Raw genomic sequence first — 18,673 nt, 5'->3', positions numbered from 1 at the left:
GCCATACATATGACAAGAAGGAAGGATAATTTGATTGGTTCCTGGTAGCTCATTTTATATATTTCTTAAGTGAAAATCTAGCTTGAATAATCAGAGAAGAGTTGTTTCTGTCCAGAAGGCACTGGTCCTTAAGTGACCCAAGTGGCTTTTTCTTCAGCTTAGAGCTCTTGTGCTTCCATTGGATTTAATCTTAGAGCAGAAGTGCCTCTCGGGTGAAATCAACAACTCCTTGTCCTTGGAAAGTAAATTAGTTCTCTTAGGGCATTATTATTTCACTTCCAAAATCCAAGCTGCTTGGTTTTGGAGTATTATAGTTTATTTCAGTGCCTTTTTTTGTTTTTAAAAATTGCGATGTTGTTTTTCAGTTGCTCAGTCATGTCTGACTCTTTGCGACCCCATGGACTGCAGCACTCCAGGCTTCCCTGTCCTTCATCATCTCCCAGAGCTTGCTCAAACTCATGTCCATTGATATGTATTCTTTAGTACAAGCCACCCTCCTTCCCTGCCCATTCCAGGCATCTCTAGTGGTTTGTTTTTTACAGAAATAGAAATTAAGTGTTTAATCAGAACAACATCAGTAGGCAACACTTTTTAAAACATTTATATGCTGTGCTGGGTCTTAGTTGCTGCATGAGGCATCTTCAGTTGCAGCATGTGGGATCTAGCTTCCTGACCAGGGATGGAACCTGGGTCCCCTGCATTGGGAGCTCAGAGTCTTAGCTTCTGAATGACCAGGCAAGTCCCACATCTCTAGTGTTGAAATTCCTAGCACATTTTGTCCCACAGAGTATCAGGGATATGTTAGCAGATTATACTAAGAAAAAGGAGAGGGAAAAAAAAAAAGGAAAAAAGTCTTACTGATTCTTTAGATTTGTCGGTGTGAAAAGCACAACACAGTTTTGCAGTTTTGATGGGAAACATTCACCTGGTCACTGGCGTTTGATGTTCCCAAGAACTGAGTCAGATTGGAATATTAATTTATTTGAATTAAAATATGTAAATTTAACTTTAAAAAGACCTGGTGTTGTCATATGCATGGAGATCTAGGTAAGCATACGAAGCTAAGTTCTATGGTGCGTAGAATATTGGGAAGTTCACAGCTGTTTGCTCCTCTCTGGACACCAGAATCTTGGCAGGACGGCTGGGGAGGTTCTGCCCAGGTCAGCCACACTGGTGTTTGTAAAAGTCATACTCTGCTGAATCTATAGTTTCCATGGATCACTCTCAGGATCACACACGATAAAGATGAAAGAGGGACCCTCTCACCTCCAATTCAACACATTTGTTCCTTATTTTTTCTTTCCCAGAAAGATTTCTAGTTGAAAAACAGCTTCTATGATCTGAAAACAGTTTGAGAAATGTGCACGCGTGCTCAATCGCTTCAGTCGTGTCTGACACTTTGTGACCCTATGGACTGTAGCCCACCAGGCTCCTCTGTCTGTGGGATTTTCCAGGCAAGAATACTGGAGTGGGTTGCCATGCGCTCCTTCAGGGGATCTTCCCAAGTCAGGAAGCGAACCTGCGTCTCCTGTACTGCAGGTGGATTCTTTATCCACTGAGCCACCTGGGAAGCCCTTGAGAAACATAATAGAGGACAATTCCTGAAAAACTCCTCAAACTCCTTATGACAAAAGACTAGGATTGGGTGAACCCACATACTGGAGGAGTAATACTGATGATAAAAGAGGGTGCAATGTGTTGAACTTCAATTGGGTATGAGATACTGTGCTAATCAAACGATCATTAATTTAGCTCATCTACTCATAAGAACAAAGTATGAGTTTCAGTGCAGTTAATTTCTTGCTTCAGTTAACACGCTGGTCAGGGGAAGGGTGAGGACTTGAAATCAGGACTGTCTGACTCCGAAGTCCCTGTCCCACAGTCTGGTCTACATCAGGTGTCTGCCTCTTCCTTCAGGATCATTATCACTCCCTGAGTCAGTTACTGTACTCACTCGTTGTCTTTACTGATTTCTATGGAAGACTTGGCTCTCCTCTGGTAAGGTGTGCAGCGTGCTGATTGTGGCTGAGCGATCACAAGTTTCCCATCTTTCCAACTGAGATTTTCTGCATTTGTTTTCTCTTTGGCTTCATTCTCTTTGCCAGGTCAACTATGGGATAGAAGCATCAAAGAATCTTCAGGTAGAAAGACTTACTTTCTTTCGACTTAGAGTCCAATATGAAACCATATTTTCAGTGGCACAGAAACATGTGCCATCTCTCGTACAACATGCTATCATTAGAGTTTTGTAGGTTACTTTGTGTATTGTACTTGATGCATTTTTTGCATTAAGATCAGATCTGCTATTAGTAAGTACTAAGGGCATATTCATTGGAAGGACTGATGCTGAAGCTCCAATATTTTGGCCACCTGATATGAAGAGCCAACTCATTGGAAAATATCCTGATGCTGGGAAAGATTGAAAGCAAAAGGTGAAGGGGGCAGCAGAGAATGAGATGGTTATATGGCATCACCAGTTCAATGACATGAGTTTGAGCAAACTCGGGGAGATAGCAGAGGACAGAGGAGCCTGGTGTGCTCTAGCCCATGGTGTTGCAAAGAGTCGGACATGACTTAGTGCCTGAACAACAACAACAAAGGGTATAAAATATGAAAGAGGGGTTCTGAGAGCCTCATAGTATATAATGAAAGTAGAAATTTTCTTCAGAAATGTAATTTTTTGGATATGGTGCTAAGCAGCTTGCTATCAAATATCTGATTTCAAGCACATTCAGGAGTATAGAATTAATTGAATTATAGACATGGGAACTTGAAAGTCTTAGAAGCACAAAATTAGAGATCAAGTAGTTGAACCTTCCTGACTGTAGCACTTTAGTCCCCCGCATAACATTATTAACAAATGGTTGGCCAAATCCTAGCCACCTCCAGGGACTGGCACTTCACTACCGGAGATAAGAAGACGCTTAAAGCATGAGGCAAAACAAACCTCAAAACTGCACACGTGGTGTCTCAACTATAGTTTAGCAATACATGCAAATACATTATTTTAAAAGAGTAATCGTTGTTGCCTCTGGTAAGACCATGGGAATTAGGTTTTGCTTAGTTACATGTTTGTTTTTGTCCGTAATGCATTTTTTACAATGAGTATGTATTACTTTGAAATTATGGGGAAGGAGGAAAATTATTTACATAGAAATAGGAATATTTGATATATACCTGTTGGTCCTCAACTTGAACTCTGAAGGCACAACTCAGAACAAATCTCATTGTTCTTCTGTATAGTAGCCTTTTAATATATTTGAACATAATATTATAATTGGTCTCCAATTAAAATAAATTAATTAATTAAAAAATATTTGAACACAGCTTGATTGTCTTCTTGTCTTTAGGTTTCGTTGTTTGCAGATGGGTGGATGGGAATTTAAAAAAAAAGAAACCATCAAAACCAAATAAACTTATGACCTTAAACTTACTTTTTTAAAAATTGAATTCAACATTTTCTGAAAATGGGATTTGGCAGAATTAGTTTGAATATTCTCTAGGTGTACCCAAGGTGTTTGGTAAATTTAAGTTCTTGGTTTAAGGGAAGGTCAGGACAAGAAGAGAAACTCCTGGAAAGGATGGAAGCACTGGGTAAGGTAGGGGATTGGGGGGAGTTTGGGGTCCTGTAACAGAGGAACAGTGACTTTATGCTCAAAGAGGAGGTGGTAGTTAGATTCCCCTGTCTTCTTCTGCTCTGCTGTTGACCCTATTCTGACTCACTGAATTGAAGGCATTTTGACCTTTCGAACGCTAACGGATGACTTTTGCTCCTTAACTGTGCAGCACAGACACAGTACCTCTGCAGTTTAGTGCATGAGTAACCAATACTCATACAAAGTCCTAAATAAAGCTTGGAAAAATATGTTTCTAAATTCCCAATTACAGCCCAAGGTTATCTATCAAGGTCAATCCTGTGTAATCTGAATGTGCTATATGTGTCAGAAGAGTTTCTCTAGAAAATGGTTATAGTTTTTCAAAGTACTTTATGTCTGAATTCTTTTTTCCGGTTAAGCTTTTTTCTTTTTATTGGAGTATAATTGCATTACATTGTTGTGTTAGTTTTGCTATACAATGGAGTGAAGCAGCTATATGTATACATATATCCCCTTTCTCTTGAACCACTCCCATCCCACCCATTTGTTAATAGGTCATCAAAAAGCACAGAGTTGAGCTCCCTGTGCTGGACAGCAGCTTCCCACTAGCTGCTGTCTATTTTAGACATGGTAATGTACGTCAATCCTAATCTCCCAACTTGTTCCACCCTCTCCTTCCCCTGATGTGACCGCAAGTCCATTCTCTACGTTTCTGGCTCTATTCCTGCCCTGCAAATAGGTTCACCTGTACTGTTTTTCTAGATTCCACATATATGTGGTAATATACGATATTTGCTTTTTTCTTTTTCCAACTGGGCTTTGAAACTCCTAAGTTAATAATGGGACTTCCACGGCAGTCCAGTGGTTAAGATTTCGAGCTTCCAATGAAAAGGGTGTGGATTTGCTCTCTGGTCAGGGAACTAAGATCCCATATGCCATGTTGCCAAGGTAGTTTTCAGTTGTTCAGTCGCTCAGTCGTGTCTGACTCTTTGTGACCCCATGAATCGCAGCACACCGGGCTTCCCTGTCCATCACCAACTCCCAGAGTTTACTCAAACTCCTGTCCATCGAGTTGGTGATGCCATCCAGCCATCTCATCCTCTGTCGTCCCCTTCTCCTCCTGCCCCCAATCCTTCCCAGCATCAGGGTCTTTTCCAATGAGTCAACTCTTCATATGAGGTGGCCAAAGTATTGGAGTTTCAGCTTTAGCATCAGTCCTTCCAATAAACACCCAGGACTGATCTCCGTTAGAATGGACTGGTTGGATTTCCTTGCAGTCCAAGGGACTCTCAAAAGTCTTCTCCAACACAACAGTTCAAAAGCATCAATTCTTCGGTGCTCAGCTTTCTTCACAGTCCAACTCTCACATCCATACATGACTACTGGAAAAACCATAGCCTTGACTAGAGAGGGGTAAGTAAAGGTTTTCCCTCAAGATTTCCCAAAGAACTTGTTTAAGGAATGATGTAAAAATTAAAAATACCAATCAAAAATATTTTGCTAGATAATGAATGTAGATTTATTTCAAGCAGAGGCAAATACAGCTATCAATTACCTGTTTTTTAAATTTAATTGTTACAAAGAATCTGAACGTTGGAGTTATAAATAGTTGTATCTTTGGGGTTGAGCACTAGATTTTAACACTTTGTTGCATCTGAAACAAGGCTTATCCTTGTTCTGTGTCTTTGTTTCCAGATGGTCTCCCAGCTTGAAGCCCAAATCTCTAAGCTTGTTGAACAGTTGGGAAATGAGTCCCAGTTTCACCAGAAAGCCCTGCAGAGAGCCCAGAAAGCAGAAAACCAGTTGGAGGCTCTTCAGGGCCGGCTGACACACCTGGAGGAAGAGCTGGTCTCTGGAGGTGTTCTGCAAGACAATTTGCATTTCGAGAAGCAAAAAGTAATAACACAAGGGCCGGCTCATGGGTGGAAACCTCTGTTGCAATATAAGATTTTATGTAAATATTTTGAATTTTACAGTACTTTGGTATCTTGGTGAACTTCTGAGTCATGAGTAAATTTCAGGGAACAATGGATATTGTTTTGGGGTTTCTTCCTATTAATTAATTCACTTAAATTCAACAGGTATTTATTGAATGTCTATTATATATGAGACTCTGATGGGTTGGGGGTAAGGTATGAATAACACACAGTTCTTTTTTTCTTGACTTTTCCGTGGGGCATTGAGATCTTCCCCAACCAGGGATCAAACCTTTGCCTCTTGCATTGGGAGCACAGAGTCTTAACCACGGGATTGCCAGAAAAGTCCTAACACACAGTTCTTGATTGTAAAAGCTCATGATTCAATAGAGGAGACAGATGTTCAAATAATGTGCTGTACTGTACTATAAGGCAGTAAGTATTATAATAGGTATGTTGACCAATAGAGTGCTTTAGGAGCCCAGTGAAGGGAATGATAAATTCTGGATAAAGCAGAGATTTTACAGGGAAGGAGACAATCAAGTTCATCTTTGAAGGATAAATTGGATTTTAGTGGAGAGAAAGAAGAGAAAGAGGGGAAATAGTGAACAAAAGTATGGAAGGTTTCAAGTATTTTCACAGGGCTGCTGCTGCTACTGCTGCTGCTGCTAAGTTGCTTCAATCGTGTCCGACTCTGTATGACCCCATAGACGGCAGCCCACCAGGCTTCCCCATCCCTGGGATTCTCCAGGCAAGAACACTGGAGTGGGTTGCCATTTCCTTCTCCAATGCATGAAAGTGAAAAGTGAAAGTGAAGTCTCTCAGTTGTATCTGACCCTCAGCTACCCCACGGACTGCAGCCTTCCAGGCTCCTCCGTCCATGGGATTTTCCAGGCAAGAGTACTGAAGTGGGGTGCCAGAGTGGCTATTCCCATATGGCTGGAACCTGGCATTCTTGGTGGGGCTGTGGTGGGAGAGCAGATTGGAATGCCTTGGGTTGTGAAGACTGAGCTCTCTTTATTCTGAAGCCTCTGAAGTGCAATAAGCAATTTTTGAACATCACAGTGTTTTGCAAAGATCGTGTCACCGGGCAGCTGAGATTGCAGACTCAGGAGAGACTCAGAAATGATAGTGTCTGATAACCCAGAGGAAGATAAGGAAAGTAGAGTGAGAAGAGAAGGGGTCTATGCTTAGGATTTGACCCTAAGAAGACCATCGGTGATGTCTGAGCAAAAGTTTCAGCAGAATGGTGGAGAACAGAAGTCAGTTTGCATTAGGATGAGGGGAGACTACTATGGGAAAAGCTAGAGACTTAGATGGCAATGAAGTCTGGTGACCAAAGAGAAAACAGGCATGAAGCTATGAAAAGCAGGATCAAAGAAAGGTTTTGTTGAACAGAATCGCAAGATACATATTTGTACCTTATCATGGGCATCTATAGGGATACATGGGTTCATGAATAGGCTCAGGGCTCAGTGGCTCAGTGCTAAAGAATCTGCCTGCAATGCAGGAGTTGAAAGAGATGCATGTTCGATCCCTGGGTCAGGAAGATCCTCTGGAGGAGGGCATGGCAACCCACTCCAGTATTCTTACCTGGAGCATCCCATGGACAGAGGAGCCTGGTGGGGTACAGTCCATCGGGTCACAAAGAGTCGGACATGACTGAAACAACTTAGCATGCACTCATAGGCGTAGAATTTGGCACGAAAAATACTCTTCAGTTGAAAAATCTACTCTGGACACTCGTGCATTCATTCTCTCACTTAAAAAAAAAAACTGAGGAAGCATGCTGCCTATACTGAGGGTTGGATATGTAAAGATACTTAAGAGATGCCTATGGGGAATCCCAGTGTCATAGATGAGATGGGCAAATCAGGACACAGTACAGTTAGTGCTATGAGAAAAGTACACAATTCAACAGGAATTCAGATAAAGGAGTAATTACTTCTTTCCTATCTCATTGTGTGAGGAAATGAGCCACATTCACCTGGGAGATAACACTGGAGAGCGGCCAGAAAAAATGAGTAGGAGCTTGTTAGGTAGAAGAGGTGGGGAAGAAATTTGTGGCTGGGGGATGGCAGGAATGATGAAGGACTGGAGGGTGACAGGGAGACTGGACCGTGATGCTCAGTGCTCCAGGGCAGGCTGATCTTGCGAGGCTTTATCCCGTGGGTGATGGAAAGCCATAGAAGGGTTTTGACTAAAAGAAAGGTTTCTCCGAAGGCAGGGTGACTCTGAGAGTCTAGAGGCTAAAAGGAGGAGCCCTTTGGGTTCTAGAATAAAACTATTCTTAGAATAGTTTTGATGAGAAAATAATAAGGGTTGGGATCAAGCAGTGAAAGGAATTTCTCAAACAGATGTCTCAAAAACGTGTGTTGGTTGACATTTTGAGCTTGATAGGAAATCCAGCACCTGAGTCTAACGTGTTTAATTGGAAGAAATCTGATTGCCGGACATCTACTCCCATGGGTTCCACCAATACCTTGCACTAAATATTCAAAAGAAAAATGACTCTCCCTTCTCAAATTTGTTTCTGTCCTTCTCAGTGATGATGTAATCTGCCTCCAGTTGCTCAAGCCAGAATCCTGAGGGTCAGCCTGAAGGCCTCCCTCTTTTCAGTCGATTCCTAAGCACTGTAAATCCTAAAGCATTATATCCACAGTGGATCTCAGATATCCCCTCCCCATCTCTAATTTAGAAGCAGTGCTGTAGTTTGGAGCATTACGATCATTTGCATAGACTGTGGAAACAACCTTTTTACTGATCGCTCCACCACTCCCAGCATGGTCTTAATAAAATGCGTGTCTAATCTTATCTTCCTCCATCTGGTCAAAGGTTCTGTATGGGCCTCCCTCAGGATTAGGTCTTGATTCCTTCTTTATATGGCTGTGACCTGGCCAGTTCATCAGTCCAGGCTCTTCTCTCACCTGCAATCTCTCAGGACAGTGGTTGCAAAGTCAGAAGCCTCGAGGGACCATTGGGGTACTGGTTGGGTGCAATGAGTGGTCAGAGTCCAAACACGTCCACATTCAAATTTGTCCTGTGGTCTAAGATAAGGCCCCCTCGGCAACCCAAATTGCACATTGCTGGTCTCTCTGAAAAGTGTTCTCCTCATCTTCTTCTCCTGGAGATAAACTGCCCTACTGTCCCATTAGCTGTCCCTTCGGATCCAGTGCCATTGTCATTTCTTCTAGAAACCTTTCCTTAGAGGCTTAGTTCTTTGTTCATCGTGTATGTGACTCCGTCATGGCACTCACCACCCTTTTTGTATCCATGTTTTAACTCGACTTTTCCAATCTATTCTGAATTTCTTGAGGCCCAGGAAAATCTTTTTTTCTGGAGTTTTTCCAGGACTTAGAGCAAGAATCAATAAATATTATTTAAGTAATAGAAGAAGCACATCAAAGGCAAGACTCTTAGGTAGATCATTGTGTCTTCCATCCTTCATTATGATGTCATTAATTTGAATAGAGGTTATATCAAAATATAGGCTTTCCTGGTGGCTCATAGGTAAAGAATCTGCCTGCAATACAGGAGGCCTGGGGTTGGGAAGATCTCCTAGAGAAGGGAATAGCTCAGACAGTAAAGCGTCTGCCTACAATGTGGAAGAGCCGGGTTCAATTCCTGGGTTTGGAAGATCCTCTGGAGAAGGAAATGGCAACCCACTTCAGTACTCTTCCCTGGAAAATCCCATGGACAGAGGAGCGTGGTAGGCTACAGTCCATGGGGTCATAAAGAGTCGGACACGACTGAGCAACGTCACTCACTCCAGTATTCGTGCCTGGGAAATCCCATGGACAGAGGAGCCTGGCAGGCTACAGTCCATGGGGTCGCAAAGAGTTGAACATGACTGAGCAACTAACACTTTCACACTTTCATATCAAAATAGCTCTCAGTTATGAAAGCAAGTTGTGTAAACTGATTCTGCCCATGGTGAATCTTCCATAGATAACTGCCTATAAACCAGTAGTAGTATCCTTACTGCCCAATAAGGATAGTAGGCATGTTGTTGTTCAGTTGCTAAGTCGTGTCCCACTCTTGGTGACCCCATGGACTGCAGCATGCCAGGCTTCCCTGTCCTTCATTATCTCCCAAAGTTTGCTCAAGCTCTTGTTGTTTGAGCTGGTGATGCCATCCAACCTTCTTATCGTGTGTCACCCCCTTCTCCTCCTGCCCTCAATCTTTCCCAGCATCAGAGTCTTTTCCAGTGAGTTGGCTCTTCACATCAGGTGACCAAAGTATTGGAAGTTCAGCTTCAGCAGCAGTCCTTCCAGTGAATGTTCAGGGTTGATTTCCTTTAGGATTGATTAGTTTGATCTCCTTGCTATTCAAGGAACTCTCAAGAGTCTTCTCCAGCACAATTCAAAAGCATCAATTTTTTGACACTTAGCCTTCTTTATGGACCAACTCTCACATCTATACCTGACTACTGGAAAAACCATAGCTTTGAGTATATGGACTTTTGTCAGCAAAGTGATATCTCTGCTTTTTAATACACTGTCTAGGTTTGTCATAGCTTTACTTCCAAGGAGCAAATATCTTCTAATTTCATGGCTGCAGTCACCATCTGGAGTGATTTTGGAGCCCAAGAAAATAAAATCTGTCACTATCTCCACTTTTCCCCATCTATTTGCCATGAAGTGATGGGACTGGATGCCATAATCTTAACTTTTTTGAATGTCAAGTTTTAAGCCAGCTTTCCCTCTCTCTTCTTTAACCCTCATCAAGAGGCTCTTTAGTTCCTCTTTGCTTTCTTCCAGTAGGGTGGTATGATCTGCATATATGAGGTTGTTGATATTTCTCCCAGAAATCTTGATTCCAGCTTGTGCTTCATCCAACCCAGCATTTTGAATGATGTACTCTGCATAGAAGTTCAATAAACTAGGTGACAATATACAGCCTTGACATACTCCTTTCCCAGTTTGGAACCAGTCCATTGTTCCATGTCCTGTTCTAACTATTGCTTCTTGTCCTGAATGCAGGTTTCTCAGGAGACAGGTAAAAATCTGGTTTCCCATCTACTTAAGAATTTTCCACAGTTTGTTGTGATTCACACAGACAAAGGCTTTAGCATAGTAAAAGAAGCAGAAGTAGATGTTTTTTTTTTTTTTAATTCTCTTGCTTTTTCTAGGCATGTAAGATTGAAAAGCAAAGGTGTACAGAAATTAAATTTAAATACAGGTAATTGAAATTTACACAGCATAGAATATATTCATGCTAAGTTGTGATTCATTGTGATTCAAATGAACAAAATGTACAGGAATCCTTTCAGCAACTTTAACTTTCTGAGGCTTGGCCAAGATTCTTGAAAAGGCGCTTCCTCTTTTGGGTCTTGGCTCCCTCTTATCTTAATCCCCTTTGGCCTGAGGTAGATGTTTGCCTGCTGAGTGGATGGGGCAATAGAAATAGAAAATGAAGCTTTTATACCTTCCCAGAAAAGTTACCAACTCTATTTTATTTAAAATACAAGCAATAGCAGTTATTTCACTTTCATTTGCATAGATTAGAAATGAAATAGTCCATGCTGGGAGTGGGGTGGGGGGCCGACAGAGCATTTAGAAGTTACAAACTGATGATGCAGAGACAGAAACAGCCTGTGGTTTTGTCACCTGATACAACCGCGATGCCTGTGATGACTGTGACTTATATAGGAAAGATGAAGTTTTATGTATGCTTTTCAACAAAATTAGAAGATATACACTTACAAATACTTTCATCCTGATGACTGAAATATAGGTAGTTCAGGGCTTTAAGCTGGCATGCTTCAGTCATCAGAAAATGATACTTGTTTCAACATATAATTGCCTAAAAATGCCTGTTGGATGAAGAGCTATTGCAATGAGAAGAAATTTCAAGATAGAATCTAAATCATGGAATTCTGTTACAGAAAGCCCATTGGTTGATTTATTCATCTGTCAAGAACTCAGTAAGCATTTAATGTCTGATGTGACCAGATAAGCCCCAGAGATCAAGTGGAGGAGGATCCTAGGCTAGTTTTGTGACTTTTACCTACTAAACTGAATTTTGACTTTTCTGATACAGCTCTGTTTTAGAATGTTGGGACTTCCCTGGTGGTCCAGTGGTTAAGACTTTGCCTTCAATGCAGGTGGTATGGGTTCGATTCCTGGATGCTAAGATCCCACATGCCTCCCAGCCAAAAAACCAAAACACAAGACAGAAGCAATACTATAACAAATTCAATAAAGACTTAAAAAAAAAAAAGTTGTTCCTTTATCCTTGATACTTAAAAACTTTTAAAGACATTTTCTAAAGAATTTTAACTTAAACAAAAACATCGTCCACGTTTGTTTGTATGGAGAGCTCTGGTTTTAGTGTGATTTGTAGAACCACAACCCAGGAAGAGTAAAATGGTTGGCTAAGTGGTCAGTTTCCACCTTGGAGGCCAGGGCTCACTTAGGTGGACAAAATTGCCATGGAAGGTATGTAGATGATTGGTCTACAGGGGCTGGATTAACCAGTAGATCCCAGGGGTTGGGAGGGTCATGGTAGCAGCAGCATCTAGTCAAAGCAGAGAGATGTGGATGTAGTCGGGGACATGCCTCATTTGTCAGATGGCAGGGCTTCCCAGGTGGCTCAGTGCAAATTTTCTGTCTGCCAATGCAAGAGACCTGGTTCAATTCCTGAGTTGGGAAGATCCTCTGAGTTGGGGAAGGAAATGGCAACCCACTCCAGTATTACTGCCTAGGAAATCCCATGGACAGAGGAGTCTGGGGGGCTACAGTTCATGGGGTCACAAAAGAGTCTGGCATGACTTAGCGACTAAACAACAACACAGGGTTAAGAAGACTGTGTAATGTTACACTAAACATCAAGGCCACTGACCAGAAGAGTCAAGAAAATTTGGACAAGAAACAGAACATGGAGCTCACAGGGCAGTTCAAGAATTCATCACCAAGCACTGGAGTCAGGGGCTGGGCTCTGTACTGGGTTTAATAAGAACTACCTGTAAGCTTGGGAGAAAGAGAAAGATTCTGTGAGATGGCTTATTAACTCTACTTTTGTGTCCAATTTTTATTTTTGTTCTTGAGTTTAGTATCTTAAATTTCTGGATCAGCTTTCAGAGAAAATGAAGTTGGACCAGATGGCTGCTGAACTTGGCTTTGACATGCGTCTGGATGTAGTTTTAGCTCGCACAGAGCAGCTGGTCCGCCTTGAGAGCAATGCAGTCATTGAAAACAAGACGATCGCCCACAATTTACAGAGAAAGGTAGGGAGTGTTGTGGGTGTTGTGAGAAGGAAATTCTGAGAAACTTAAATCTTGAAAAATAATGTACTTCTACCATATTTGCCAATGTGGATAGGAAACATACAAATATGTGTTCAGAAGCTGAGTCTTGATTTCAAGCCTGAAGGGAAAGTAAATGTATCATCCAAGGTTATGTTTAACTGAGTAATAGAGGCCCAAAGTTGCAGACTCAAGCAATTAGAAGTAGTTTTGTTGTTTTGCTTTTTGTTTTTGGTATTTTTTTTTCTAACATACATTTCTGGAGGTAGCAGGTTAGGGTGAATGTGACATCTTTGCTCTGTAAAGTTTCCAAGGACCTAGGCTCTTTTCAGTTAGCAATTTCTCATCCCTGCTGCTGCTGCTGCTGCTAAGTCTCTTCAGTCGTGTCTGACTCTGTGCGACCCCATAGACGGCAGCCCAGGAGGCTCCCCTGTCCCTGGGATTCTCCAGGCAAGAACACTGGAGTGGGTTGCCATTTCCTTCTCCAATGCATGAAAGTGAAAAGTGAAAGTGAAGTCACTCTGTCCTGTCCGACTCTTAGCAACCCCATGGACTGTGGCCCACCAGGCTCCTCCGTCCATAGGATTTTCCAGGCAAGAGTGCTGGAGTGGGGTGCCATTGCTTCTCTGTTCCTTATGACCGTGGTTCACAGAAGTACCTAGGACCAGGCAGAAGTTTAAAAAAAGAAAGGGATGAAGAAGAGAAATGCAAAACAGCATGCATGAACTATCTTTTAAAGGAGGCTCCCAGAGTTTTCTACATGAACTTGTGTTTATCTCCCACAGCTAGAATGTGTTCTGATGGTTAAACCTAGCTGCAAGGGAGGCTAGAAACTGTAGTCTTTACTCTGTAGCCATTTGCCTAGCTGAAAAAAATCACTATTTCTATGACTGTGGGAGAAGAGGAGAGTAAAAGCTTATGCCTTTACATAAGCTCTCTTGCAGTAGAAAGTAGAGGGGAGAAGCGCTTACTTTCCACTAACTCAAAGGAAGACTTAGAAACAGTTTAGACTACATAAATGAATGAATGGATGAAATGGATAAAAACATAATTATTAGTTATATAATTATTGGCATTGGGGAAAGAAAGAGGTAAACACAGATGTATCCTTAGAATAGTTCTTAGGAGAAAATTCTGTGGTAGAATTATCATGTATAGGCTGCTTAATGACTCACATCTGGGTTCTCAATTTGGCTCCACCAAGCTGTATGATATTAGGCAAAATTATATACCTTTCTGTCTTCATTTCCTTGTATTTAAGATGGGAATGATACCTATCTCGTGATGTTAATTTTTTAAAAACAGCATTTTTGAACTCTTGGTTCATAGAAGATGCTCTATTCATATATGACCTCCATTTATGGTGTCTTAAGGAATATTTTCTAAAAGAAAGCAGACAACCCCTATTCCCATCAGAGACATGAAACTGAGCTGAGGTTCTTTCTGAAGTTCTCAGATAATTGATTTTCCCTCAATATCCAATACTATTCTTTCTTAAGTGTTGTATAATTATTAAAATGACCAGTGTACAGAATTTACCAGGGTAAATTTGCAAAAGAGTGGAACTTGACATGAAGAAGCTCAGGGAAAGGAGGTTAGTTACAGAAATACTAAAAGAGCCTTGTTAAAAAAGGATATGGGCACGGACATTGCTTGTCACTGTTTGGCAAGATATTTAAGCCCATGTTTCACAAAGTTCTTCACACTTTACTAATGCAGATTATATAATTGGAGAAAATGGGATGTTTTTTAGCTCTAAGATTCTATATTTCTACACGATTCCAATTTTCAGTGTCTGTAATGGATGAATGAGGTTCCTATACTTAATATTCCACTCACTAATTGTGACATGTGAAGACCAAGAGGATTTTTTCTTTTAGAGTCCATAATCTTTTTCTAAAAAACATTTCAATTTCTTTCATTAAGTTTGACTGTCAATGCTAAGTGCCAAGTGAAGACCTTGTTCAGCTTGGTTTGAGGATGGTTTAGGTCTGGTGTGTAATAAAGACACTAATGAAATAACACCTTCTTGAAGGTGAATTAACACCTATTTCTAAAATCTTCAATATATAAATAAAGCTTTCTTCAAAATCTCCTTCATGTAGCTTATTTTAAAAACATATCAAATCCCATGTTTGGTGCCACTGAAGCTGTTTCTAAATGGTTGAAATTAGCCGGTCTGGGTATTTGGTGCTAACTTGCACTGTATCTTCTTTCAGAAAAGACCAGTGTGAGCATAGTTGCCATGGGGTGTTGGAGAGGATTTTGTCTGTCTTATTATGTTCTGTTCTTGATAATCTAATTTTAGTAGTTTTAAAAGTAATTTTACATTTTTATTACAATGCACGTCATGTTGGAGGGAATGAGACATTGAAAGCCTACTCCTTGGTGCATTTTCTGTGGCTCTTTTGTCTCATACTTTGCAGCTACCAAATTAATTCTTGGAAAAATAGGGATAAAAAAATGCAATCAGGAAGAGGAATCCAATAGCCTTTTTTTGATGGTTTACAAATTAGTCTTATTGAAGTATAGATAAAGATCAATATTATCTGAGGAATTCATTTATATTTACTGACTATTCAATGATTATTTTAAAAAATCCCTTGGGGAGGGAGGTAGAAGAGAGGCTCAAGAGGGAGGAAACATATGTATACCTATGACTGATTCATGCTGATGTTTGGCAGAAACCAACACAATATTGTAAAGCAATTATCCTGCAATTAAAATTAAATACATTTAAAAAACCTAAAAAATAAATGAATGGGATTTCACAGCTAAAAAAAAAAATCCTTTTTTTGTATCAAACCAGCTAAAGACTCAGAAGGAAAGACTGGAGAGCAAAGAGCTGCACATGAACCTCCTCCGGCAGAAAATAGCCCACCTGGAGCAGGAGAAGCAGGTGCGCTCGGCTCTGATGGTGGAGCGCGATGAGGCCAATGTCACCATCAGGAAGCTGCAGAAGAAGGTGGAGAGGCTGCAGAAAGAGCTGAGTGTGTGTCAAGAGCTGAACACCGAGCTCAAAGCCAAACTGGCTGACACCAATGAACTTAAGGCAAGTGCTCAGCTGTGTTTCCTTGTCACTGTTTGTGTTTCCATAAAAATTTATGCAAAAGAGTGACAGCCTTATAAGGGCCACACTAGGAAAAAAAAAAAAAAGCTGAAAACTTTCTCTGATTTTCTAGAGCTGTGAGAAAATGCAACAAATTTCACAAATCAGCAGGGTAGATCAACTTTGTGTCTCTTCAATATCTGAAATGAAGCCATCCATAGTTGCTGAATGAAAAATCAAGTCAAAAAGGGGTGATGTGATGTACAGAAAATAAAAACATATCTTCAAAGTGTGGGTGACTATGATATTAGGAATCATATAGGCTTTTTTTTTTTTTTGCGTTGGCATTTGCTTAGAGAAGATGAGAAAATGAATACACACAAGTGTTCACTGAGAAGGATCAGACGGCAGTAGGGTGTGTGTTATGCTTTGGGATATTGTCACACCAAGCAGGGAAGAGGGCAGACAGGCTGGGGCCATGTGCTTCCTGGATTCGAGGTCTTTGACTTCTAATGAGTATAGAGAAGAATGAAATAAAAACTTAGGATTTAATAAAAATATTCAAATGTCACGTGTGTATGCCCCTGGCAATAATATGTTAACTTCATATACACTGGAATCCCTGGCAGGTACACCTGTCTTGCGTACTGGCAACAGTGATGTCCTTCCTCTCTGCAGATGAGGGCTCTGAAATGGAATGTTTCTGAGTCTGGAGACAGATCAGTTGGGAAAAGGAATCTGGAATAAAGCCAGCAGTTGAATCTGTGTAGCAGAACCATATCTTAGGGCATAGTTCCCACTTGATTTTCTCTTCTGAGTCATTAGCTCTTCCCCGCTCCCTCCTCCAAGCCCTTCTGGCATCAGAACAAGGTAGCTAAACAGAGGCTGGCTTCCCTAGAGAAGGAAAGGGCAGACATAGCCCAGGGGAAGGGACACATTTGCATGTAAAGGAAGAAGCTAGGGAAAGCATCTGATGGGGTCCCTGGGTGAGGAGAAAGTGTCGGAGGTAAGTATCCTGGACACCCTGCTCACACCTTGAAATTGACCTTTAGGGTGTGTGTCTGGTGGGTATAGGGAAAATCCCTGACGTCAGCATGCGGTTGGTTCCACCCTGGCTGGTGGGGGCTGCAGGAGTGCTGGGGCAGGGGGCCTAGACTGCACCCTTCCAGAGCCTGAGGCTCCATTTGCGCCCATGGGGAATATGGAAGGTGGCTAAAGATGCGAGAGGGACAGCGTGCTGTGGGAGCAGGCGAGGGTGACCCTCTCAAGTGACGGACACAGTGACACGCCATCAGAGACTCTGGGGCAGATGTTCTAAGTCGTGATCCTGGCTAAGTGTAGTGAGAGTGGCCATAGGACTCCTGGCCCAAGACAACCCTGTGAACCAGAAGCGTTGGGTTAAGAGGAGTCACCCTAGCGGTAGCAGAGAGCGGAAGCAGGAAGAGAGAGCGGAAGCCGGAAGAGAGAGCGGAAGCCGGAAGAGAGAGCGGAAGCCGGAAGCAGCAAGTGGAAACTGAGGGCTATGTCTGTAGTTTGTTCCCCTTTTGGTCTCAGCGACTTAGGTCTTCATCATTTTTTCACTGCGTTATTTTTAATTATTTACAAGCGTCTTTCCACTTAACCTTTTCACAAGAAAGCCTGATTCTTATAATGAAGTTTTGCTTTCCGGATGATGTGATTATACAAGTTGTGTTTCTGGTCACTGTGGCTGGCCTGAGAATTTCCAATTCCAGTATCAACATTGTAAGCAACGTTTTCAAATGTGGAACAGACACCACTGGTGTGTGCACACTGCTTCTAGGTGGTACAGGATGGGGTATTATATAATGTTCCATCCTTAAGTGAAAAATGAGTTCCCTTTAACTTTGCTTTCAATTCTTTCACCATCAAGGTGAAAATCTTAATTAGAGGTAATTATGTCCTATAACCTGTTCTGGTCTACTTTTTAAACAATAAGCTTTATACTCAGTGCTGAGTACCAGCTCCAGTGGATCTGCTGTGCTGTGCTTAATCGTTCAGTTGTGTCTGACTGTTTGTGACCCCATGAACTGTAGCCACCAGCCTCCTATGTGCATGGGGATTCTCCAGGCAAGAATACTGGAGTGGGTTACCATGCCCTCCTCCAGGAGATCTTCCCACCCCAGGGATCAGACCCAGGTCTCTGCATTGCAGGTGGGTTCTTTACTATCTGAGCCACTGGAGAAGCCCACTGGTGGATCTGGGACCCACCCAAATCCAGGATAATTTCACCTTGAGCTTCTTAATTACACTTGCAAAGGCCCTTATTACAAATAAGATGACAGTCTGAGGTTCTGGTAGATGTATTTTTTGCATGGGTTGGGGGACACTCTTATTCAATTAAGAATTAATTTCACCATTTATAGATGGTCAATCCAAAATAATCATTTGGACTACATTTCTATGTGTTTTATTTTAAAAATTGAGATTGAAATTACATGCTATAAAATCCACTCTTTGAAAGTACAAAGTTCAGTGGTTTTTGGTGTAATATATTGACAAGGTTGTACAACTATCCCCATTCCCTAATTCTAGAATTTGCCCATTATCCACCCCTACAAAAAAAAAAAACACAAAAACCCAAGAGACAATACTCCATATTCATCCTTTCCTCAAACTCTGTAAATCAATAATCTACTTTCTATCTCTATGATGATTTAGTTGCTAAGTCGCGTCCGACTCTTGAGACCGCACATACCGTAGCCTGCCAGGCTCCTCTGTCCATGGGCTTTTCCAGGCAAGAGTACTGAAGTGTGTTGCCATTTCCTTCTCCAGGGAATCTTCCTGAACCAGAGATTGAACCCAGGTCTCCTGCACTGCAGGCAGATTCTGTAATGATTGAGCTACT

General features: G+C 41.6%; 1 protein-coding gene across 5 annotated transcripts in view; it reads left to right on the top strand.

The window, feature by feature from the left end:
* The window catches only part of CCDC170 (coiled-coil domain containing 170), a 96,289-nt gene that overhangs the window by 65,386 nt on the left and 12,230 nt on the right, over positions 1-18,673 (top strand). For 4 of the 5 annotated variants that reach the window (XM_025294355.3, XM_025294357.3, XM_006080218.4 and 1 more), the window contains 3 exons: positions 5,292-5,492; positions 12,567-12,740; positions 15,568-15,810. In XM_025294355.3, the coding sequence (XP_025150140.3) occupies positions 5,292-5,492; positions 12,567-12,740; positions 15,568-15,810 (618 nt within the window). The remainder of the gene's footprint in view (positions 1-5,291; positions 5,493-12,566; positions 12,741-15,567; positions 15,811-18,673) is intronic. The other variant, XM_025294356.3, reaches the window with a different exon arrangement.

This window comes from Bubalus bubalis, chromosome 10 (genome assembly GCF_019923935.1).
Source record: "Bubalus bubalis isolate 160015118507 breed Murrah chromosome 10, NDDB_SH_1, whole genome shotgun sequence".
NCBI classification, from domain to species: domain Eukaryota; kingdom Metazoa; phylum Chordata; class Mammalia; order Artiodactyla; family Bovidae; genus Bubalus; species Bubalus bubalis.
This window is presented reverse-complemented; position numbering and strand designations above follow the sequence as displayed.